The sequence below is a fragment of the Amblyraja radiata genome, chromosome 7 (genome assembly GCF_010909765.2).
Source record: "Amblyraja radiata isolate CabotCenter1 chromosome 7, sAmbRad1.1.pri, whole genome shotgun sequence".
Classification (NCBI taxonomy): Eukaryota; Metazoa; Chordata; class Chondrichthyes; order Rajiformes; family Rajidae; genus Amblyraja; species Amblyraja radiata.
Genome location: NC_045962.1, coordinates 41,114,790 through 41,140,979, shown reverse-complemented (window position 1 = coordinate 41,140,979; position 26,190 = coordinate 41,114,790). Strand labels below are relative to the sequence as shown.

The 26,190-nt window shown below is 46.1% G+C and overlaps 1 protein-coding gene across 6 annotated transcripts in view; it reads left to right on the top strand.

Annotated features, from left to right (window-relative positions):
• Window positions 1-12,412: 12,412 nt before the first annotated feature.
• erbb4 (erb-b2 receptor tyrosine kinase 4) overlaps window positions 12,413-26,190 on the top strand; it is a 798,196-nt gene continuing 784,418 nt past the window's right edge. For all 6 annotated transcript variants that reach the window (XM_033024309.1, XM_033024312.1, XM_033024311.1 and 3 more), the window contains exon 1: window positions 12,413-12,828. In XM_033024309.1, coding sequence (XP_032880200.1) covers window positions 12,753-12,828 — 76 coding nt within the window. In that variant the 5' untranslated portion in view covers window positions 12,413-12,752. The remainder of the gene's footprint in view (window positions 12,829-26,190) is intronic.

Here is a 26,190-nt window from a genome sequence, read left to right as displayed (position 1 = left end):
GTGGAGGTGAGGGTGGAGATAGCTGCATGATTGCCTCTATCTGCTCTCTGAATTGGCGGGAGAAGTAATTATGATCTGAAATTATTGAACTCTCGAAGGATTAATCAGGAGAGGTGGTGTGATTTCTTAAGACTTCTTAGAAAAAACCTCGTAAATAGTGAGATCAATGTGGGGAAGACTAATAAGCTAAGGCAATATGAGGTTTAGTACCTCATATATGCCCCCTGACACCAAGCAAAACATTGCCCCTTTATCCTTGAACTGAACTGCATTCATTCTGGTTACTGTCTTGTTTTTAAAGTAGATATAAAAGGCTTTGGGAATTTCTTTAATCTGAATTTCCAACGCCATTTCATGACCCCTTTTGACCCTTCTAATCTCCCGTTTGAGTTATTTCCTTCTTTATTTATATTCCTCAAAGACCCAATCTAATTCCATCCTTTTAAACCTAGCATGTGCTTCCTTTTATTCTTTTTGACCAAATTTTGGTCAACCGATTCCTTTACTTTGCCATCCTCACCGCTCCTTACTGGAACAGGCCTGTGCTGAGCTTTGATCAACAGGCCTTTAAGTAACCCCCACATGTCAGATGTGGACTTGCCCAATAACAACTGCTCCCGATCTCCTGTCTAATAATGTTGTAAGTTGCCGTACTCCAATTTAGTACCTTCAAAGTCCACCCTTCTCATTCAAAACAATCTTAAAACTTTTGCAGTCCTGAACCTCTCCAAAACCTCACTGTCTTGATCCTAGCTATTGTGACCACCCAACCCACTGCCCTCATAGTCCTGCAACATTGGATTTCAAAAATTTTGCCAATTATATCTTCACTATCTAGGGCCTCAGATCTGGAGATTCATTCTTAATTGGTTCTATATCTCTATCTCGTTTAAACTCCCATAAAAATTAACATGAAATATTTTTTTTAGCCAGTGGCTGTAAACATTTATTTATTTAGGCATCTATGAGGTAGGTTAGAACATATTCCTAATGTTGATTAAATGTAATCTGTGGTTTGATCAATAGCACACTTGTGTCGAGTGTCACAGGGTGTCCATCCTAGGCTGGATGAGGCTGCAGTTTCAAGGTGATTCAAACACATTTGCCTTCATTGTTATCTTAAAATGCTAAGTGAATCTATTTCTTGAATTGCCCCAGTTCACGGTATGATGAGGGCCATATGTTCCATCACCAATGGTGATATTATGAGGATTTTAATGACTGTGATTTAGAAACAAACTGCAGGTGGTAATATTGCTGCTATCATTGGACAGGAGGGATGGACGCTTGAAATCTCACCACAAAAGGTTCAGGAATAGCTATTTTTCTATAACTATCAGATTCTTGAATCAACCTGCACAATTCCAATCCTTCCTCTGCAGCAGAACACCATGGACCACCTCCTGTACTGCAAAGGACCTGATTTCAAATAATAACGTGTTTTTTGCAGCCTTTTTCTTTTCACTGTCTTGTAGAATTTTTGTGTGTTGTCTGAGTCTATGTTCCTGCGATGCTGCTGCAAACACGATTTTCATTGTAAACACACGAGACTGCAGCTGAAATATGTAGGAAGGAACTGCAGATGTTGGTTTAAACCAAAGATAGACACAAAAAGCTGGAGTAACTCAGGGGGACAGGCAGCATCTCTGGAGAGTAGGAATGGGTGATGTTTCAGATTGAGACCCTTCTTCAGACTAGTTATGGAAAAGGGAAATGAGAGATACAGGCAATGACTGTCACAGTCTGCCCTCTCCTCATTCTCATCCACTTCACCTCCCAGTACTTTTCCACCGGTCCCTCCATCTCCTCACCTGCCTGCCTGCCACTCCCCTCTCATCAGCCCAACTCTCCTCACCTGTTGCACTCAGTTGTCTCTGATCACCTATTAACCCGGTATATAGACTCTCCTGACCGGGCACACAGCGCCAGATTGTTCTCAGCATTCATGCAAGACTCTCCAGCGATTTCCCGACTTCCTGCCTGGCTTTGATTCTCCTTTCGTCTGTCCCTCGCTGGTTTGTTTGCATCGTGTGTTGGATCTCCTGGTTACCGGACCTTCCGCTACCCCGACTACGTCTCCTGCCTGCCCCTCTTCGGAACCCTCGCTCAATCCTGAGCCTCTGTGTGAGTACGGTGTACCCATTCCTGTGTCACTACTCTGTGTTACAGTATCGTAATAAAGTTCGTTACCAACTATACCTGCCTGATTCTGTGCTGCTATTGGGTCCAAGCTATACCCGTTACAGTACAATCTGGCCAACAATGGACTCAGCGCACACAACATCTCCGTTAAACCGCTTCGAGAGGATTGAGCACACGCTCCTGCAGCACGAAGCTATGCTCACTGCCTCCAACTCCGAGGTTCGACAGGCTGTGTCAAACCAGGAGCAAGCATTGGTTGCACTAGCTACCCAGGTCCAACAGCTGACGACCACCCTCGCCCAGGCTACACCCCATGCTTCGCCTCCGGCTCCGACAGCACCAGCTCCCGGTCCGCCAGGACCATCACCTGAGCCCCGGGTGGGAACCCCGGAGCGCTACGCTGGAGACCCGGAGGGCTGCAAACCATTCATCACGAACTGTTCCATTCTCTTCACCCTACAGCCCTACACCTTCGCCCAGGAAGCGGCGAGAGTGGCGTTTACCATTAATCACCTGACTGGCAGAGCTCGGCTGTGGGGAACGGCTGAATGGGACCGACGCACGCCAGCTTGCTCCTCTTTCCAGGCCTTCGCCGCGGAGCTTCGCAAGGTGTTCGGTGAGGTTTCGATGGGTCCAGACGCTGCGGGAGGTCTGTGGTTGAGCCAGGGGAACCAGAGCATCGCTGACTTCGCCATCGACTTTCGCACCAGGGCCCGTCAGAGTGATTGGAATGCCCCGGCCCAGTGTGACGCTTTCTTGCTGGGCTTGAATGACTATATCAAGGATGAGTTGGTGTCCCACGACCTACCTTCTTCTCTGGATGGGCTTATCGAGCTAACGACCCGTCTGGACCGACGCATCCTGGCGAGACGTCGGGAGAGGCGACAGGGACAGGCGGACCGCCAGCTATCCACCCAAGCTCGTTTTCCTCCAGAGACTGGACTACCCTCGTCGGGGCAACCGTCGAGGCAACCCGAACCCATGCAGGTGGGTCGCACCAGTCTCACCCCCGAGGAACGGGAACGTCGGCGTCGGGGGAACCTCTGTCTCTACTGTGGCCTGGCGGGTCATTACATCTCCAAGTGTCCAGTAAAAGGCCAGATTCACCAGTAGCGGAGGAATTACTGGTGAGTCGAACCTCTGAACTTTCCTCTGCCCGACGCCCTCTTTGTCATGCCCGTCTGCTGTTGTCTGATGGTTCTCACACCCTCGCCACCTTCATAGACTCTGGTTGTGACATTAATCTTATGGACAAGGAACTAGCCCGCCAGCTAGGCATCAGTTGTGTTCCCCTGCCTGAACCTGTTCCCGCCAACGCCCTCGGCGGCCATCTCCTGGGGACTGTTTCTCACCAGACGGTCCCAGTGCGCATGCTCCTGTCTGGTAATCACCATGAGACCATCCAGTTCCACATCCTGCAGTCTCCCCTACTTCCCCTCATCCTGGGTTACCCCTGGCTTCGGCGACACAACCCCAACATCGACTGGAGGACGGGGGTCATCTTGTGTTGGAGCCCTTCCTGCCACCAAGTGTGCCTGAAGCAAGCCTCAGCTCCTCAACCGGCCACCTGCTCCAGTTCTGCTCCAGATCTGACGGGGGTCCCAGCCGAGTACCATGACTTTGGGGAGGTTTTTAGCAAGTCTAAGGCCACCTCCCTTCCTCCTCATTGGCCCTATGACTGCGCCATAGACCTCCTGCCTGGTTCCGCTCCTCCTAGGGGTCGCCTTTACTCCCTGTCCGCCCCTGAGAGAGGTGCCATGGAGAAATACATAAACGACTCCTTGGCTGCTGGTCTCATCCGTCCCTCCTCGTCTCCTGCTGGGGCTGGGTTCTTCTTCGTGGAGAAGAAGGACAAATCTCTGCGTCCCTGCATAGATTACCGGGGGCTCAACGGCATCACGATGAAGAATCGCTACCCTCTCCCACACATCTCCTCTACTTTCGAGCTCCTGGAGGGGGCCACCATCTTTTCGAAGTTGAATCTACGCAACGCCTACCACTTGGTCCGCATCAAAGAGGAGGATGAGTGGAAGACCGCCTTCAACACTCCCACGGGACATTATGAATACCTGGTGATGCCCTTTGGCCTCACCAACGCCCCGGCCGTCTACCAGACTTTCACTCCCCGTCAGTCTCCTTCCTAGGATATATCGTTGGCCAGGGGAACATCAAGATGGACCCTGCCAAGGTCTCTGCTGTCACCACCTGGCCTGTTCCTGACTCCCGCAAGCAGCTCCAAAGGTTCCTGGAGTTCGCCAATTTTTACCGACGGTTCATCCGTGGCTACAGTACTGTGGCCGCACCCCTCACGGCACTCACCTCCTCCAAGGTTCCGTTCCGGTGGTCTGCCGCGGCCGACGAAGCTTTTCAGACACTCAAGACACGGTTTACATCGGCCCCCATCCTCCAAGTTCCGGACTCAGAGAGACAGTTCGTGGTGGAGGTGGACGCCTCCGACGTGGGGGTGGGAGCTGTTCTGTACCAGCGGGCTGCCGGGGACCAGAAGCTCCATCCATGCGCCTTCTTCTCCCGACGCCTGACCCCTGCTGAGAGGAATTATGACATTGGCAACCGAGAACTGTTGGCGGTTAAGTTGGCGTTGGAGGAATGGCGTCACTGGCTGGAGGGAACCGAGCAGCCTTTCTTGGTTTGGACTGACCACAAGAACCTTGAATACCTCCAGTCAGCCAAGAGGCTCAACTCTCGTCAGGCCCGCTGGTCTCTCTTCTTCACCCGGTTCAACTTCTCCCTCTCCTACCGACCTGGGTCCCGCAACGTGAAGCCCGATGCCCTCTCTCAACAGTTCTTGGCGAAGGAGGAGCCTGCCTCTGGCCCCAACACCATCCTCCCGTCCCCACACAGGGTTGCCTCCCTCACCTGGGAAGTGGAGGAGAGGGTCAAGGCGGCCTTGGAGAACCAGCCGGGACCCAACGCATGCCCTCCTGATCGCCTGTTTGTGGTTTCTGCCCTGCGGTCCGACGTCCTTCAGTGGGCCCACAGCTCTCGACTCGCCTGTCATCCCGGCATTCAGCGGACCAAGGAGATAGTGCTACGGAGGTTCTGGTGGGCATCGCTGGAGAAGGACACTCGGGAGTTTGTCAACGCCTGTCCCGTTTGCAACCAGCACAAGGTCTCACACCAAGCTCCTACGGGTCATCTGCTTCCACTGCCTGTACCCCATCGACCATGGTCCCACATCTCCCTGGACTTCGTTACCGGCCTGCCCCCATCCAGTGGTCACACCACCATCCTGACCGTGGTCGATAGATTTAGCAAGATGGCTCACTTCGTGCCCCTGCCCACGCTTCCGTCAGCCAAGGAGACTGCTGAGCTCATGTTACTCCACGTCTTCAGGCTCCATGGTCTCCCCGTCGATGTGGTCTCCGACCGGGGACCCCAGTTTTCCTCTGTGTTCTGGAGGGAGTTCTGCATGCTTGTGGGGGCCACCGTGAGTCTGACGTCCGGATTTCATCCCCAGTCCAACGGCCAAACTGAAAGGAAGAATCAGGAGATGGAGACGGCGCTGCGGTGTATGGTGTCCAAGCATCCCTCCTCCTGGTCCCAGCAGTTGTTGTGGGTGGAGTACGCCCACAACACCCTGACAAGCTCGGCCACTGGGCTCTCCCCTTTCCAGTGTGCCTACGGGTTCCAGCCTCCACGGTTCCCGGCGCTGGAGAAAGAGGTTTCCTGCCCGTCCGTCCAGGCCTTCATTCGTCGCTGCCGCAGGACGTGGACCCAAGCCAGGGCGGCTCTTCCCTGCTCCGTGGACCGTTACGCCACGGCTGCCAACCGTCACCGCACCCAGGCCCCCACCTACCTCGCGGGCCAGAAGGTGTGGCTGTCGGCCCGGGACCTTCCCTTGAGGGTGGAGTCCAAGAAGTTGGCACCCAAGTTCATCGGTCCCTTTGAGATCCAGAAGGTCATCAACCCAGCGGCTGTGAGGCTCAAGTTGCCTCGTTCCATGCGGGTCCATCCTACGTTCCACGTGTCCAGAATAAAGCCAGTCCGGGAAAGCTCCCTGGTCCCCACAGTCCCTCCTCCTCCACCTCGTCTCATCGACGGAGGCCCCGCCTTTACGGTGCACCACCTCCTGCGCTCCCACCGTCGCGGGAGGGGTCTCCAATACCTGGTCAATTGGGAGGGTTACGGGCCAGAGGAGAGGTCCTGGGTTCCTGCTCGACACATCCTAGACGCCTCCCTCATCAGGGAGTTTCACCGGCATCCTCTCAACCAGCCGTCCAAGTCCGCCACTCCTAGAGGGGTCGCCGCCCCTGAGACTCTGTCCCCTCTTCCGTCTGAGGCGCCCAGTGACGACGAGACGGAGCTTTCCTCTGATGCTATGGAGGAGGATGTGGACATGGATGTCTCGGACGAATATTAGCCCTCCTCCGGTCCCCCTCCTCCCACCCGACTCTGCGTGGGATTGGGTTTATTTTATTTATTGTTTTTCTTTTTTTGTTTTGGGACGTCAGGAGCCGTCCCTTGAGGGGGGGGGGGGGGGTTCTGTCACAGTCTGCCCTCTCCTCATTCTCATCCACTTCACCTCCCAGTACTTTTCCACCGGTCCCTCCTTCTCCTCACCTGTCTGCCTGCCTGCCACTCCCCTCTCATCAGCCCAACTCTCCTCACCTGTTGCACTCAGTTGTCTCTGATCACCTATTAACCCGGTATATAAACTCTCCTCACCGGGCACACAGTGCCAGATTGTTCTCAGCATTCATGCAAGACTCTCCAGTGATTTCCCGACTTCCTGCCTGGCTTCGATTCTCCTTTCGTCTGTCCCTCGCTGGTTTATTTGCATTGTGTGTTGGATCTCCTGGTTACCAGACCTTCCGCTACCCCGACTACGTCTCCTGCCTGCCCCTCTTCGGAACCCTCGCTCAATCCTGAGCCTCTGTGTAAGTACAGTGTACCCATTCCTGTGTTACTACTCTGTGTTACAGTATCATAATAAAGTTTGTTACCAACTATACCTGCCTGATTCTGTGCTGCTATTGGGTCCAAGCTATACCCGTTACAATGACAGAGATAAAGAACAATTAATGAAAGATATGCAAAAAAAGTAACAATGACAAATGAAACAGGCCATTGTTAACAGTTTGTTCAAAAGGGAACTGCAGATGCTGGAATATCGAAGGTACACAAAATTGCTGGGGAAACTCAGCGGGTGCAGCAGCATCTATGGAGCGAAGGAAATAGGCGACGTTTCGGGCCGAAACCCTTCTTCAGACTGATGGGGGGTGGGGAAAGAAAGAAGGAAAAAGGGAGGAGGAGGAGGAGCCCGAGGGCGGGCGGATGGGAGGGTGGGAGGAGACAGCTAGAGGGTGAAGGAAGGGGAGGAGACAGCACGGGCTAGCCAAATTGGGAGAATTCAATGTTGATGCCATAAGGACGCAAGGACCCCAGACGGAATATGAGGTGCTGTTCCTCCAATTTCCGCTGTTGCTCACTCTGGCAATGGAGGAGACCCAGGACAGAGAGGTCGGATTGGGAATGGGAGGGGGAGTTGAAGTGCTGAGCCACCGGGAGGTCAGGTAGGTTATTGCGGACTGAGCGGAGGTGTTCGGCGAAACGGTTGCCCAACCTACGCTTGGTCTCACCGATGTAAATCAGCTGACATCTAGAGCAGCGGATGCAGTAGATGAGGTTGGAGGAGATACAGGTGAACCTTTGTCGCACCTGGAACGACTGCTTGGGACCTTGAATGGAGTCGAGGGGGGAGGTGAAGGGACAGGTGTTGCATTTCTTGCGGTTGCAACGGAAAGTGCCCGGGGAGGGGGTGGTGCGGGAGGGAAGGGAAGAATTGACGAGGGAGTTGCGGAGGGAGCGGTCTTTGCGGAAGGCAGACATGGGGGGAGATGGGAAGATGTGGCAAGTGGTGGGGTCACGTTGGAGGTGGCGGAAATGGCGGAGGATTATGTGTTGTATTTGCCGGCTGGTGGGGTGAAAGGTGAGGACCAGAGGGACTCTGCCCTTGTTGCGTGTGCGGGGATGGGGAGAGAGAGCAGTGTTACGGGGTATGGATGAGACCCTGGTGTGAGCCTCATCTATGGTGGCGGAGGGGAATCCCCGTTCCCTGAAGAACGAGGACATTTCCGATGCCCTGGTATGAAATGTCTCATCCTGGGAACAGATGCGGCGTAGGCGGAGGAATTGGGAGTAGGGGATGGAGTCTTTACAGGGGGCAGGGTGGGAAGACGTGTAGTCTCCTCCAACCTCATCTACTGCATCCGCTGCTCTAGATGTCAGCTGATTTACATCGGTGAGACCAAGCGTAGGTTGGGCGACCGTTTCGCCGAACACCTCCGCTCAGTCTGCAATAACCTACCTGACCTCCCGGTGGCTCAGCACTTCAACCCCCCCTCCCATTCCCAATCCGACCTCTCTGTCCTGGGTCTCCTCCATTGCCAGAGTGAGCAACAGCGGAAATTGGAGGAACAGCACCTCATATTCCGTCTGGGGTCCTTGCGTCCTTATGGCATCAACATTGAATTCTCCCAATTTGGCTAGCCCGTGCTGTCTCCTCCCCTTCCTTCACCCTCTAGCTGTCTCCTCCCACCCTCCCATCCGCCCGCCCTCGGGCTCCTCCTCCTCCTCCCTTTTTCCTTCTTTCTTTCCCCACCCCCCATCAGTCTGAAGAAGGGTTTCGGCCCGAAACGTCGCCTATTTCCTTCGCTCCATAGATGCTGCTGCACCCGCTGAGTTTCCCCAGCAATTTTGTGTACCATTGTTAACAGTTTGTTGGGCGAAAACAAGAAACTAGTTCGACTTGGGTGGGGGAGGGATAGAGATGCTGGAACCTTGAGCAAAAAGCCAAGTGCTGGAGGGACTGGTCAGGTCAGCCAGCATAGGTCCTGAGGAAATGGACAGATGGGTCTTGACCCTTCTTCAGACTGATTGGAATATGAGTTGAGATGGTGACAAAGGCCAGAGATGAAAAGGCTAGAGAGATGTTTTAATGTATCTGTACATCACCATGCTTCTGCATATGACAATCAACTCGACCTGACTTGAACGTTAACGAATTCACTGGATGCACAAGGAAGTGATGAAATCAATCACCGCCAAGATAGTGTGTTCAAAAGGGAACTGCAGATGCTGGAATATCGAAGGTACACAACATTGCTGGGGAAAGTCAGCGGGTGCAGCAGCATCTATGCTCCATAGATGCTGCTGCACCCGCTGAGTTTCCCCAGCAATTTTGTGTACCGCCAAGATAGTCTCAGGTTGTGGGACAGGCCCATAAGGTTGTGCTGAGGCGTGCCTCAGCGCCTCCACGTTGCAAGCTCCCCCGGCCAAGGATATCGAAGAGATAAAGGGAGGAGAAGCATGAATGGAGTCCACAAACCTGGATTCAGCAAGACGAAAAGCAGACCCTATATTCAGAACAGGCAGTTCGGGATCAATGATGAAGGTGTGAGAGACTCGCCGTTTCTTTTCATCGTCGACTTTCACGCGAACACACCCTCCTGGAATAGTTGATGCATTGTCCGTCCTGTTGCGGGCTCATTTTGAGATGAATGAACAAGTTCCCCATTGATCTCTCCCTCAATCCCAGCACTGTGCCATCAACAACTCGGGGTAATTTAATTCCTCCGACAAGAAACACAACGCTTTGGAATTCAGGCAAGTTATTTAAAAATACCAGAAATAGCTTGCAAAATTACTTGAAACAAAACAATAATTGGAATATAATTTCCAATTCGCCGTTCGATGATACGAGCAATCCTGCATACTTGAGCATCATGGAAATGTTGTTTAAATGGTTACAACGAAGGAGAATGTCACTAAAAGAAATTCCTAGAAATTAATAGTTTGACTAACATAAAGTAAAGGGATGGAGATATGTTGTCCGAGGTCCAAGCCGCGGCCTCGGAGCGGCCAGATGCCATGTTATTTTAGGAGATTATGTGTAATATTAATTTCACGTGAATTTCAATAAAATTCCAGGAATATTCTGACCTTCTCCCGAGTGCAGATTACTTTCTTCTAGGGAAATTGTTTAAATAAACTCCGGTGCAGTTTTGTACTCGATAATGGAAGTTGCCAGAATTTCGCCAGAAGAAAAACCCCAAATCCTCCAAAATCAATGGAATTGAGTGAAACTGGCCAAAACAGATCCCAATCCCATAAACAATCCGAATGACAAAAAATGAGAACCATTGAAGTTAAAACTGAAGATGTTTAAGGGCAAGTAGATAACAGCTCTGTTTCTGATTCTGTGGTTGTAGTTTTTCCATTGTGTAGGTACATACCAATAAAACAGGAAAATGCCCTTGGATTTACTTCCCGGAATTCAAAACATTCCATATTCTGGATTAAGACAGAAAAGCTAATAAAAACTACGTGAGATAAACTAAAACCTGCTAAATATAAATTAATGTTCAAGCCAAGAATATCTTAATTTTATAAGAAACATTATTTTCATGAAGGAATATAACATCTATATTCATTGTTGGAATAAACTACCGAATCGTTTTTGATTTGACTAGGCAATGGACGAAGCGCGTCCTTCTTAAAATTGCATTATTTTCTAGGCCTTTTTTATTGTTTTTTTTTTAAATCTAGAAATCTTATGTACAAATTATTTTGTTGAAATTAAGATCACATAAAATGCTGGCAGATTCGTAAAAGATTAACAACATTTCTGGAAATATGGAAGATTGGTGGGAAATTGTGAGAAATCAACACAAACAACATATTTGGAAATTAAAATGGAAATGATAAACAGGCCCAATAGAAAAGTCAGAAATTAAAATGGAAATTAAAGCAACTAGAGTAATTTTTTAGAATCGGAATTAAGCATGGTTTACAATGAGTTTTGCAACAACACGTTGGACCGATACCACTAGAGAGCGCTGCCAGATTAACAAAACAGCCGAAAGAAACTCAATGGTAGAAAACCGACCTCTGTCCGTTGATTAAACTGATAACGATTTGAATTAACAAAAACGAAACACTTTTCAGCCGTGTGTGTAACTCCGACGATAGGGAAACTTGGGAACCAGCAGCATTCTCACACACTTAATTGCAAAACAAACCATGTAACTCTGGAATTCGCTTGCAATAAAGTCGTTCGTCCAAAACGCGACTAGATTACGCAAGGACTGGAAATATTGTTGTACGGTTTGAGATTTTAATAAACGATTAAAATGACATTTTATCCGGTGGTAGATGCCGATTATTTTACAACGGAGGGGCGGGGTAAAATTCGCCCTGCATGAATTTGTTACTGTGATTTATTTATTCTGAAAGTAATACATGAAATCTCATATGCAGCATATGCGTTATAAATTCATGTGGCGCTGATAGAGCATCTGCACATGAAAATGAATCTGGTAATTGGAATTTAGATAGGTTACAGTTTGTCAGCTGCGGACCCCATCTCAATAAAACTCACTTTTCATCTGTTTACAAACTATCGTTTATGTGTGTTATGGTGCCTGTTCGCGCAGGAATTTGAAAGATAAGTGTGTATAAATTTGCAAATACAAAAGTGTGAGAGCTCTAGCTGTGCCAGAGTGACAAGTGTCACATCTAGTTCCAGAGAGGTAGCTGTCAGCAGGATTGTGTTTATCTATGTGAAAATGAACTACCAAAGCAAATCGCAGTATTTTATCTGAAGAAAACATAGTACAATTTAAACGACATAAAAATAACTCTATCCAAGTGTAAAAGCTAGACTATAGCTATGCATCTGTTGTAACGATGAGCATAGTGTTGTGCAGAGACAATTCATTTGAGAAGGTTTGCTCAAATAGAAAACATTTCTAGTTTTATTGCAGATAAACTATTCAAATTAGAAATTAATGGAAAGATCCAAATTGTAAACTGCCCGACACTTATCAGACACTTTATAGTTAAAATTAAACAGAGAGTTGAAGTTTCATCAGTGTGTACACCGAAGTGTTTCGGTAAATACTTCGGTGTATCACACTTGTTACACTGCATGGAACAATAAGTAGAGTGTCTGTCCGAAACATACTGTGTAGCTGCCGCCTTACCATGTCTGAGGTTACGTATCAGACGCACACCCATGGACACCAAATTTACTATAGACTGACAACAAACAAGTAGCTCATAGATGAAGGATGGGGCGCAGGGTGTAAATCGGAACTACAACTCCCGAGATGCACTGCCGGTGTCTCGGGGGTGTTGAGTTGGCGGCAGAGCCAATCGGCGGAGGCATGGCAGGTGCCTGGGCGGGAGGGCAGCCAATGAGCGTGAGAGAGGGGCGGGCGGGAGGGCTTCGGGAGGCGAGTTTGTCAATGGTTGTGCATGTCGGGAGCAGCCGATCCAGCAGCTCGGGCGAGCGCTGCACTGGGGGAAAAGAGAGAGAGAGAGAGAATGTGAGAGAGAATGTGAAAGAGAGAGAGAGTAAGCAGAGGAGAGAGAGTGAGAGACCCAGCAAACGCCCAGCGCAGCCACCAATCTGCAACTTGCGAAAGTCTTGCAAACAAAACACCAAGCGAGAGGGAACAGAAAGAGAAAACAGAGACAAAAAAGTTGATGCTCACTTTTCGAGGATACAGTTGGTAGTCATATAATTTTATGCAGCACTGACTTGACATAACCAACTGCAAGAAGAAAAAAAACAAATCTGAGAGAAAATGAATTTGGCGACGCTACTCTTTGCGAGTTTGTTGTGTGCAACACTGAAGGTGCGGGGAATAATTTCGCAGTCAGGTAAGTGACAGGTTTCCTTCAGTGTTTTTGGCGCGTAGTGTGTGCGTGTCGTGCTTTAATATTGGCACAACATTTACCCTGTTTGTAAACTTGAATGAAACAAAGTTTTGCCTTTAAATCATTTTATGCATTCAAAGCTTTCATTTAAATGGTAGTTAGTGTAGAAGTATGTGTGCCACACAAACGCCTCAGTCACTAAGAGCCACTGGAGTGTTGTAACAATTTGAATTGTCCCCAAAGCTCCCTGCTGTTGTTCCTTCTTAAAATCTTTTGTGCGAATGCCTTAATTATGCGTGTTTGCGCCTTCAGAAGCAGTTGAGCTTGACATGTAGTTTTCAGCTTGTGAGGATTTCATGTGGCAGTGAACCGAGTTTTGCCTGTCTGCTATTTATTTTCCCCTGGCAGCGGGATCTTAACATGGTTTGTGTGTGACCTAGGTTGAACAACTTTAGTTAAATATAACCCGAATAAATTTAGCTGCAAAATGCACATTTGGTACAGGTGCATAACGAGAAAGTAACTGCCTTTTAATGTTTTATGGGAAGCAAAACGGAACGAGTTCATCCCCCCCCCCCCCCCCCCCCCCTCAGTGTATGTGCTAATTGTATGTACTTTATCAAATCTAAAATATTGTTTGGGTTTTAATCTGCTGTGGGGTAGCGACGGGGAGCCTGTAATAATTTGTTTTGATATCAATGTCTAAAATATGAAACCAGGGCGGCTTCAACTGGGGTGCCAGGGGCGACAAGATGTTGAGTGAATTACTTTTAGATGAAGCAAATTAAGGAAACGAAGGGAGACAATCTGCTGCTCATATTATTAGACACAATTCAAGTTATGTGGCAGTAGAGTATTTTGTTGATGCTTATTTTCCGGGATTGATGTTATTGGTCGCCCTTGCTTTCGCGCGTAAGAACATAAGCCAGTCATTCGGAGTGTTGCAAAAGATCACAATTTATTGCATTGTTTTTGCTGCACTGTAAAGTCCTCGCTGGAATGTGTACCTGTCAAAAACATTGAATTAAAAACGACACGAATTATAACAGGATGGAATTGCATGATTCGACATTGTAAATATTGTTGCATCGTTCCGGATTGCCCCTGACCTCGAGAAATGGGCAGAGTGTCTGGACCTCTGGAACTAACGGTGGTAACGACGAGCAGTGGCGGCTGCCGCTCTCTGCATTTTATTAATCCACCCCATGAATGAATGAATGAAGGTTAGATCAATCAGTATGTGAGCACGGTGAGTTCAATCCACGCAAGGGAAGGGAGTCCAGACAGTGTCAGCCTGTCAGATGGCTCCTAGTTTTGGGAAGGTCGTGAATGTGTAAGGGACGCGGTTTTGTCAAAAGGCAAGACGTGCTCGGACAGAAAGCAGCGCTGTCCTTCTGTCACGCGGAAGGGCGAGCATTGACAGCTCCGGCGCAGAGTGGTGGACCCTCACACACTCTGGATCGGAGGGTATCGTTCGAGGCGGGTCAGCCCTCGGCTGCACAACGCGTGGAAGCAGAGCAAGCGGAGAAGCTGCCATGCGACCTGTGTCCGTGTGATGTGTGCGTGTGCAGAAATCCATAGGAACCGCGCAGCGCTGTCCAGCACCTGACAAACCCCCTCAGAGGTTTTCCTCTGACGCCGCCGTCTCATCGCCATCATTGTATTGGGATTCGCTGTGGCCATAGATCTGCCATAGGGCTGCTCCCATCCCGACCCCGCTCTAATCCCAAACTAAACATTTCTCGGTATCCTGACAACATTGGTCCTGATTTCTCTCTCCCGCCGCTAGCCTGGCAGAATGTTGCTACCTTCGTTTTCTTTCTCCAGAAATTCATTCCACTTAAGCCCCCCCCCCCCCCCCCCCCCCCCCAACCTCCATGCACCCACTCTCTCCCAAACCCCACTGTAGGGTGTTTTTGTAATTCTTCGGCCGCTGTTTCCCTCCCTGTTATGTGGCTAGTACACATTTCCGACACCCACACTCGGTGAATTCCTTTCTATCCGCGGGTGTTCAACTGGATTAATTCAGTTCAACACAGTGAAATAAATTAATTCACGGAATAAAGTCTAATCGATGTGTTTTACCAATCTTTATCTTTCTGTACCTGGCTCTTTCGCGTCACTCCCTGCACCCAACGTACAAAGGATTCAAGGCCGGCAGTGATTTATTTAACATTTTGTTTTGTCTGGGGGATCAATGTTGGCAAAGAACCCCTGTTGTACAACCAGTGCCCGGGAGTGGCCCGATGCCTGTACACGCATGAGACATTGATGGATGAGTTTAAGCAGATGAATTAGCTTTCCTCGGCTTCGCCGTTTGCCGTGGCATCTAACGGCCACGGATGACAACTCTCCACAATTATTAAAAGAGAGACACCTACACGGTACTGGAGACACAACTCGCGAATAAATGTCCTCTTTGTTGAATGATGCTATGTGGCGAACTATGTATTTGTGTCATCAGGACTCGGGTTCATTTAAACCACCTTACACGTTGGTCCGGTATAGGAACCACAGAGACACTGTAACTGCGGGTGGCTTCGGCTGGTTCGGGCTGGCTGCTTTGAGATGCCGTCCCTCGGCGCGGGCATATTTTGGCAATAATTTTACACAATGCCACCATTGACAAAAGGCGTCCATCGCTCCATAATTTGGAAGTCGGCTGTCGGGGGAAATAAACACAATATCCGAGGCTGACATTCACTTATTACGAAGTCCATCCATCACTAGCTATTTAAAACAAAAGCAACCGGAGTGAAGGCTGTGAATGCGCGGTCGGTCGGTCGGACAGCAGAACCCGTGCAGCGAAACGGTCGAGTAAATTGCCTTTCGTTGCAATTAGGGAAATGGACCGGGACCCTTAACTGTGGCAGAGCGCTGTATGTGGGGAATGGGAAGCAGCCAGACAGTGAGTGAGCGGGTCAAGGCTATCTCGCTACACTCTGGCCTTTTTATCCTTTTAAGTCCCGTGTTGGTCAGACTAAATGCATTACCGTGCAGCGCAGTGTCAGGGTCACACTGATAGATGACATGCAAAGGATGCACCGCGGTGAGACCTGCACCCGACCCCCTTCATGTGCATGCAGGGTTTAATCCGGCTGGGCTCTGGGCTCTGGTGCTGGCAACTCCGCTGCAGCCGCTCGTCTCCTGGCAACCAGGGACGCCAGCCAGGTGAGACGCCTGCGCAGAGCCGGCAGTGGGGAGGCGCAGAGAAGCCCGCACCTGCCCGCACTGTGGGACCGGCTGCTGCTGCTACACGGCGGCACACGCCCAGGTTTAAAGGGCGAGTGGACAGCGAAGGCTGCTGTAAATCAACTAGGATCAGTTTACAGTGGTTGTACTCGCATCTGATGCTGCGGTAACCCCCAGAGCGCGAAACGGTTGCACAGGAAGAACCCCGCTTCTCACAAACAGCCAAGATGCTTTGCTCATCTTATAGCAGTTTTGTGAAGGGCGGAGGTGAAATGGCCCTAAATACACCCAGGTAGACAAAAATGGTGGAGAAACTCAGTGGGTGAGGCAGCATCTATGGAGCGGAGGAAATAGGCAACGTTTCGGGTCGAAACCGTTCTTCAGACACCTAAATACACCCAGTACAGATTACATAAACCTATAGTAAGAGCAGATGGACCGAAATGCAGTAGTGCAAATGGCTATCTGACTATGAAAACTATTGACACTGTGCATTGACATTATACTATACACTCGAATTCTCTGCGTGTGTGTGTGTGAGAGAGAGAGGGACGGTGCCTGTGTTTGTATGTACGTTTATGTGCGAGTATGTGAGTGTATGAGTGAAACATGTGTGTATGTTTAAGAGTATTTATTTGTGTTTGTGTGTACGTTCAAGAGAGTTTGTGAGAGGATGCGTGACTGTTTTGTGATAATGTGTGTGAGAGTTTAAGTGTATGTAGCCTGTTTCTGCGAGTGTATGTGTGAGAGTATTTGTGTGCGTGCTTAAGAGAATGTGTGTGCATAAGAGTGTATGTGTGTATCTGAGAATATGTGCTGTGTAACTGCGCGAGTGTTGAGTTGGTAAGTGAGAGAGCGTGTGAATGTGTATGTGTTTATGCTGTTTTAAAGTAAAACCGTTTTTCACTGGAGACTCTGTGAGTGAGTTTCCCACACCGCAGAGTCGGGACTGGATGTTTGTTGCCGAAATTGCCTGCAGAAATTATTCGTACATGTTCCATCATCCCGAAAAGGCTAGCGAATGCGATAATATTGCACGACCCCTCCTTTGACACCAATAAAAGTGTAATTGTTTTTTTTACAACAGGCCAGACACAGGGTGTGAAATTGACGAGGCTTGAATAACGATCCACATAAACTCATTTTCCCGCGAAATCTGACAGTCGCAGAGAGAGGGAGAGAGAGAGGAGAGGGAGAGAGACAGAGGGGGGGGGTGGGGGGGGGGGGGGGGGGGGGGGGGGGGGGGGGTAGGGGGGAGAGAGAGAGAGCGAGAGAGAGAAAGGATCTCAGATGGAACAAAGTCACAATGTATGGATTTGAACGAGATGAACCGGCCAATATATAAACTCAACTGTACGGTTTTGTGAGCTAGAATCCTTGTCGGGAATAATTATAGAACTGGGCACGGAATCACCGGAATGTATCAATATCCTGCATCTTATGTTAAAAATATATAACTTGCACGACCTGCGATCACATTATAAATGTATTATTTGTAATCGAAGTACATCCTGTGAAAAAGAACAACACGATAGCACGGCAGAATATTCAACTAATCTCTTGCCTGTTATTTTACCATAAACTGGGATTACTTAAATAAAAAAATACTTGCCAGATATCTAGTTACCTAGAATGTATTTTTTAAATTTGAAGGTATTTAGGGCGAATAACTTTCTGAAGAATGACTGATCATGACCGGTCGAATCATTCAACCAATCGCCCCTGTTTTATCCCTCTAAAATCCAATTGGGTCACATTCTCTGTTGGTATTTTACTTATTTGTTTCCATGAAAGATTAGTTTATTTTTGAAAGCTATTTGCACCATCCACCAGGCAACAGGGTCCGGACACAAACAAGAATTTTGGTTTAGTGCTGATTATTTAAGATCCTCGTGTCAGTAAGAAATAGCCAAAACCATTGAGCACACCTGTGCTAAATTATTTCTGACTGTCTCTGCTCTGGAGAGCGCGATGGCAATTTCTCGGGCCATACCCCGGCTGTGTGCAAACACGCTTCAACGTCCCATTGAATGGACATTTTGTTTTCAGCAAACCATAATCGTTTGCGTCCATCGGTGCTATGGGCATTAATGAAGCCGCGATGCCTTCACCTTGCCTTTCCCCCGATCAGTTGTCAGCTTAATGTCTTAGCCTGAAAGTTGCCGTGCATAGGGTAATGAGCGAGTAGAATTGTTTCTTAAATGGCTGCTTGTCTCAGCGACCTGTAATAAATGGCCCGCGAATGAGAAATGACAGCTGTGAGGGGTTCATTCACCCAGCACTCATGCAGAAATAACGGAGCAGCCTTTTCACAGTCCAGAAAGAGCTGAACTTGGATAACAGTCATTCTCATTTTCACACAGACACACACACACACACACACACACACATTCCCAAAAGCGTATACACAACCTCACACACATATACAAATACAAACATAGACTTGGACACAAAAAGGCACACACAAACACTTTCCCACATACACACACATCCATACACTTACCCACACGTACAACCACACGCATACATGCATATAGAACGAGTTACCGCCAAGTAATCGGCGTCTATTGTGCATTTCGGGGAAGGGGGAAGAGTTATAATCCGACCCGGCCATTCAGAGTCATCGAGTCATACAGCATCGAAACAGGCACTTCGGCCCACCTCGTCCATGCCGACCAAGATGCCTGTTAAGCTCGGCCCATTTGCCTGCGTACGCTCCCGTCTCTTTAAAACCTTTACTGTGCATTTATGCACCTATTATGCACCTATATTTTTTCTATCATCCTGTGCACCTATCCAATTTCTGAAATAAAACTTGACAATATTTGCACACATCCTCGAATACAATAAAAAATAAGTTCATACTATTTATTTAAAAACAATTCTGATAATGTTTTGACCGTCTAAACAAAAGGAGAATACACGATCGGTTCTAACATGTGGAAATTCTTCTTTCTCTGTGTCTGATGTTGACCTGCAATTCGGAACAGATTTAGATTAGCGCAGCCTTCGTCTGATCGGTTGAGCGCGTAGAGGTTTTATAATGTGCGCTCTTCACCTGCGTCAACAGCTTATCAAGCAAGTTCATTTATTTGAACCTGAATTCATTTGAGTCTGAAGAAGGGTTGCGCCCCGAAACGTTGCCTATTTCCTTCGCTCCATAGATGCTGGCTCACCCGCTGAGTTTCTACAGCATTTTTGTCTACATTCGATTTTCCAGCATCTGCAGTTCCTTCTTAAACAGTTCATTTATTTGCTGGGGAGTGGGTAAGGCGACTTCAGCAAGTTTACGCCTCTGTGGCTATTTGTTCTCGTGTAGTTCCGAAGTTCCATGTGAGCCATTTCTGTTAAAAGACGAGCCACTGTCAAAATGTTCGTTTTGTGAACTCGAAGTAGTCGAGTGCATGAAAAAATCGCCCCAAAGCACCACTGATGCCCATGGGAATGGCTTCACAAAATGTACAACTATCTGAGGTTAGAAGTCATTTGACCCCGCATTGGCCTTCCCCAATGATGCAGATTTTTTTTTCTCGCCAGTACTATCAACCCCACCGTGACATATAGGCGTCGGAGTAGAACAGAGGCTCTCCTGAAAGTTTTGCGGTTAGAGCGATGTTTAAAGACCAAGTTTATGAGGTTGCTATTAATACCACAGGAACTTTAGAGCTTCCTAATGACTGGGACGAGTGGCTGTTACGTTTCATTGGAAAATATAGATGGTGAGCCAGCAGAAATGATTCGCAGAAGAACAGTCTCTTTAACCTTCTATACCTTTTCAGCGATTTAAACAACAATAATCACGATTCAAAAGTCAATGGATGAAAATTCAAACAGATCGTAAAAAAAATCCTGATGAACCCGACCATGATATATTATGTGCCAGTTGTGACTTACTAATAAAACACCCCATAATAGCAAATGTAAACCTCCCAATAGTATCATTCAACTAGGACTGCTTGTAGCTTATAGTAATAAATTCCATGTAGAGCAGTTACTTCCCTTTTGCTTTTAGAGTGTGTAGTTGACGAAGCTGTAAATTCTACTGATCTAAAAATGAAAACAGACAATTCAGCTTGCATAAGAAGCAAAATAATTAATCTGTTCTGCTTTGCCATTTGAATGGTAACGTATATTAGCTGTGGGGTGTGTTTTCAGATGTATTTGCTTGACCTTTCATGTGAAAACAAGACTTTATTTTTAATATATAGGGAACTAGAATTTGGAAATATCACAGAACAAAAGGTGAATTCAGAAAGTATCCTGCAGTTCAGATTTTGGTGAGAGAGTTGGACTACAATTTTGACAAGGAGGTTATTATCTTTTTGAAAAGAAGCATTTTCCCCAAGTTAAATCAGTTTTAACTGGCATCTAAAATGAATGTCACTAAGCCTTAAGTTGCACAAAAATGTACCTATTTACCACAGGGGACGTGTGGGGGAGGAGGACGGGAGGGTGGGAGAAAGCAGGCCACATAGTAGTCATGTTGTTTATCCCAATGAGAAACAATGTGCATATTCAGATTGATTCCTATCACCATTCAGTGATTTTGACTGAGATGGAGACTTTAAATGTGCAGAATGAAACAGAATTGCTCTGTTCCAAGTAGTATAATAGCCTTGTAACTACAGCTGGCTGACAGCACAATAGCCTTCTGAGAACATTGCCATCTTATAAATTATTTGAAATAAGCGTTAGAAAACTGAGCCTTCAACAAAAACTCCTTTTGTTGCACTTGCGGAAAATTATACTTAATTGAACCCTTCTGTAACTGTGGGTCTTGCGTTTTGCATAGTAATTTTTGGTGAATGAACAATTAAAAGAACCTATTGAATTTTTGGTGTAGTAGAGTTTAAATACTGAGCTGCCACAGTGTATTAAAATACCTTGAACAGTGCTGAACGCTTCAATCTGTGTGAACATGGGAAAAATGTGTATGTGCTTCTGAAGATCCATAAGGTTCTTCATCAGGTTCAGCATTGTAAAGGTAACTTTATGCCACTGAAATTGTTGGTTAATTGCATGGATGGTGGGGGGTGAATGAAGCCGGTGTGATATTGTTTACCTTAATGCTGAATCTGGGATGGCGATCAAATCAAATGTTTTCAAGTGTAAACTCCGTCATGCTTTCACCATGCCCTGACACTACCCGTGAGTAGGGGATGCTGTCAACATTGAGTGCTGTATTCTTAATTGTACTCCTCTGCTGCTCAATTGCCAAACTTACTATAGACTTACTCGTGTGGAAGGAGACTGACTTTTCAGGTCTTATTCCTTTGCAAGGAGTTGTTACTTCAGTTGTTATTAACTAGAGTGGATCAAGAGGTTCTGTTTTTAAAAAATGGTTTTGAAAAGAGAAAACGTACGTTTTTGCTGGTGGGTAATGGTAATTTATTTAAACCGTTAGAATTATTTCACTGGGCTCCGCTTAAAGAATGTACGATATTCACCAGCTACAATGCGACACAGCCACTAGCAGTGACTTCTTATTACTTGCATCTGATGCATCATGTGTAACTTTAGATTTTAGCTTCAGAAGATAGTCTTTTTCATACTCGAGCACAGCTTCACTAAGGTGTGTAAGATGTGCTTAATTTCAAGCTCTGACTTTATCTTCAGTTTTATTTGCTGAAGTAACCCCAGTTACCTGCTGAAGTATCCCCAGCCTTTCACCTGTTGTAATGGCTGTTTATATGATTTGCAGTTCAGTTTTATTGGGTAATATTCCTATAGTCACCTAAACTATTACATGCATTACATAAAAGCAAGGTGAACTGCTTGCATATGGGGCAAGCAGATATAACATGGCTTCTGTAGTTATTTATTTTGAGCACTGTAGGCAACTCAAGCACTTAGTGCCACATGACTAATCCATTGGCCCGTGCCAAACTGATCCCATGAGAATATGCAGTTGTAAGAAACAACTTCAAATGAATCATAATTGCAAACACAAGCTTGTGCTGTGGGGTGGGCAGAGAGCACCTCTGATACTGTGTAAGAAAGAACTGCAGATGCTGGTTTAAACTGAAGATAGACACAAGAAGCTGGACAAGGTCTCGACCCAAAACATCACCCATTCCTTCTCTCCATGAGATGCTGCCTGTCGTGCTGAGTACCTCTGATACTGTGTTCAAATATCCTCATAGTTTTGACCCGCCTCGTCTTTATGACCTCCTTCAGCTCCATAGCTCTCAGATTCCTAGAAATCTCAGCATGCCAGGCAACATCCATGGAAGGAGAGGCAGATAACATTTCAGTCTTTGCACTTGGTCAGAATCATCCGTACCTGAAACTTTAACAGTTTTTCTCTCCAAAGATGCTGCCTGAGCAGTTTCTGTTTTTGTTTCAGATTTCCAACATCTGCAGTTTTAATAAACAAATTCACAGAGTTCTGTGTTTCTATAATTGATCTAATTTGCAATCCATCTTTGGCAATCACTAGCTGAGGTATTTACTTCAATTCTCCTTTCACCAGAACTAACAATTCTTTATATGACCTGGGGTTAAATGTTGTTGGATAATATTCCTACTGTCACCTTGCAATAGTAAACTTACGTGCATGACATAAAGGCAGGTATTTATGGCTCTAGCTATAATATTCTTCCAGCTTTTTGGAAGCAGATAATGATACACAGACAAACGATTGGGTCCTGTTTCTGTTCTGTGTGTGCAGTGATAAGCACACTCTATAACTCTGTTACTTGAAGGTTAAGAGTGATCCTTAATTTAGGTGCATTATAAAGTGAACATCAAGGAGGCAGAGAAGAACCTTCTTACCACATCAGCCTTAGATATGAATCATTAAAAGTTGAGAAGAAGTACCCCTTATTTGATTTTGGAGTCAGCTAGAAATAATATGTACTACAGATACTGTACTTCTGTTGCCTTTAAGGATGCGAATGGCCCATTTACAATATTCCCTGAAATGTCAAGTTCTCATGTAATGAACATCTCTGCAATTAAATCAATACGTGAAGCTGGGTGAGGGAGGAACAGTTGTCGGGGTGGTAAATTGCGAGTTTGCACATAATCAAAAACCAAATATTTTTATATAACGTGGTTCTTTTGACCATGGGACTATTTGGACAAATATCTTGGACAATTAGGCCATTTTATAAGTGCTGTAATTAAGAAGATAAAGTGGCCACTCGAGGTCTGTTAAAAAGGTTACCCCCAGGACCTCTGGCTCCTCACAAATCCCAAAGGAAGATTAATTGGTTACGGTAAATTATCCCTTGTGTGTACATAGATGGCGAGAGAATAAGGGTAACGTTGACAGGCATGCGAGATGCAATGTATTACAGGGAAATAAGATTACGGGGAGAATGGGGATATAAGGGTTGTTCAAAGAGCTGGCATAGATTCAACAGCCTGAATGGCTTTATGTGAGAAAGCATATACAAGGGACACTCCTCGCTTCAGATTTCAGTTGTAAATTTCGGATTTCCAGTTTTGCTTTCATCTTTCAAATCCTTTTCCCAAACATCGTGCACTTTCTAAAGCCTGCTGTGGGTTGTGCATGCTAAATAGATTGCTTTAATTGCTTAGCCTTGTTAAATGTTTGTTAACCATTGCAAGGTTTCTCAACCTCCAGTGGCAGACAAAGTGGAGTCATACTAGTTGTGTAGAGGACTGAATTTCTTTAGGACATGGAGGGAGAAAAACAGCAAAAACTAAATGTTAGCCAAAAATGCTGGAGAAACTCAGCGGGTGAGGCAGCATCTATGGAGCGAAGGAAATAGGCAACGTTTCGGGTCGATACCCTCCTTCAGACTTTCAGATGTTTCGACCCGAAACATTGCCTATTTATTTTGCTCCTCAAATGCTGCCTCATCCGCTGAGTTTCTCCAGCATTTTTGTCTACCTTCGATTTTCCAGCATCTGCAGTTCCTTCCTAAACATAAAAAAAACTAAATGTTGGTCATTTTGTTAATGCGATCACCATCATTTTCAATGTTTCTAAAGTTTTTAGGATGGTCCTGCTTGTTTTTCGGTATACTTGAGGCAATGTCTGTGGTCCTGTCAGTTTGGCCATGTTCTCAGCTCACAAGTAGATGAAAAATGAAGATGAGGGAAAAGGTTATGAAACTGATAAACATTTCCATCTATTATCTAAATTTGGCTCCAGAATAGAAATGCCCAGAGCAGACAGCCATCATGGGTGATTGTTACTGATGAGCCATCTGTTCTGTAAGGATATCTTAACATTGCTTAAAATCACTAAATTGAAACAATAGCTTGCCCAGGTTTGCCCACTCTCATTAAAATTGAATAAGCTATTGTTTTAATTTACCAATTATGTTTTAAATTTAATTAATTTTGGATATCAGACTATAGCAGGATATCAGCTCTGGATATCTTACCAGACTTTGGGTTTCACAGGCGTTGGCCTCTATGATATGATGATTATCCCCACCCCTCCCCCCTCCCCGATGGTCAAGAGCAGAGGGCATCACCGTAAAGTATTCCCCTATTCTTATGCACAGCACCAAATCCAGTGTGAACAAAAAAAATAGCTCATTTTATTTGTTGAATTTTAACAATGCCTTCCTCTTAGTTTGTTTTTCATTGTTGTGGAGTTAGGAAGATTTCAATTGTCAACAGAAAAGAACAATTGTTGCCTACAGTGCCAGCTCGGATGTTAGAAAACCATTCTTCACCACAGTGCTGTATTAAAGAACAAAGCAATCCCCATGGGAGAGATTACCCTTCATGCTCAGTTACAAAGGATTGCTGTTTCTGCCAGATACTAAAAGAGCAGTGTTTGTAAGGGAAGTTCTTTAAAGTGTAAAATCCAACAATAATTTCATTCAATGTGGAAATCAAGGAAAGGAAATAATTTGCAGTGTTAAGGTGAGATCTGAATAGCTCTTGCAAAGAACCAGTGTGGACTCAATGGGCAGAAAGGCCTTTTCCCATGCATTTGTATTCTCAACCAGATTCTGATTTTCAATGTTGAGATTGTTGCATTTGTTTTGTGATGAACTTGGATGAAATGAGTTTCTGATCGTCCATACTTGATTGTGGCCAGTGATTTCCATGAGGATCAGAGCAGCAATAGTTTTAGTGATTGGAAATTTATTGAGAGAAATGTACTAAGGAAATGCCAACCTGCTACTTGTTGTGGTGAAATAGCTTACCTTTTTAATCCTGCATGTCTTCAAAATGTAAGTCAAAGATCAAGAATGCATCAGATCAGACTTTCTAGTCATTTCCAGATGCAAATATAATGTACTGCATAATTGGAAAAGAAAAACATAGATCGGAAATTCAGATGGATGTATCAGCCAACTGCTTGAGGTAAGCTCATGGTATGTTCATAGCACAGATTGCCATATAAATTGGAAAATGTTATACTTCACTAGTGCCCACTGATGGTATGAGCATTTCTTACTACTAGCTGCCATGCAAGCTCAGCAGATTGGTTGAAAATACTCATCTTCATAAGGGGCTTTATATCTGGGGATGATATGTGTTTGAAAATGCTGTAAATATCCAATGAACAAACCCCAGTAACTGCTGCTCTTTTTCCTGCTGTGTACAAATACCCCCATTGTTCTTCTCAATAGCATTCTGGAACAAATATCCAACATATAGTTGCAATTAATAATCTCCTTCAAGTCATATAATTTTTGTTTAACCCAATCTAACTGAAAAAGCTTGATGATGGCCCCAAGTTCTCCCAGTAGCATCAATAATACATTAACTCATTTAAGGTCAAAGGGGATCTTCATTACCAGTTTGCTGTAGTCAACTGAGCTTCAGAACTGTAAGGAATTGGGGAGATCAGTGAACACAGATCTGTGGATAATTTGAATTGATGTATAAGTATCAGGGTTTTAGAAAGGGTCTTTGCATCACATCTTTGGGAGAATGTGGGTGTAAAAGACAATCTATTTCTCAGGCCAAGTGACACTATATTTGTTTACATGTTAATGGATTTCTGGCTTGTCATAGAGTCATACAGCATGGAAACAGGACCCTCGACCCAACTCGTCCATGCCAATGCAGATGTCTCTTCTAAGCAAGTACCTTTTACCCTATAAACCTTTCCTGTCCGTGTACCTGTCCAAATGTTATTATTGTACCTGCCTCAACTATTTCTCCTGGCAGCTCATCATTGTGTGGAAAGGTTGCTCTTTGGGTTCCTGTTAAATCTTTCCTTTCTCACCCTAA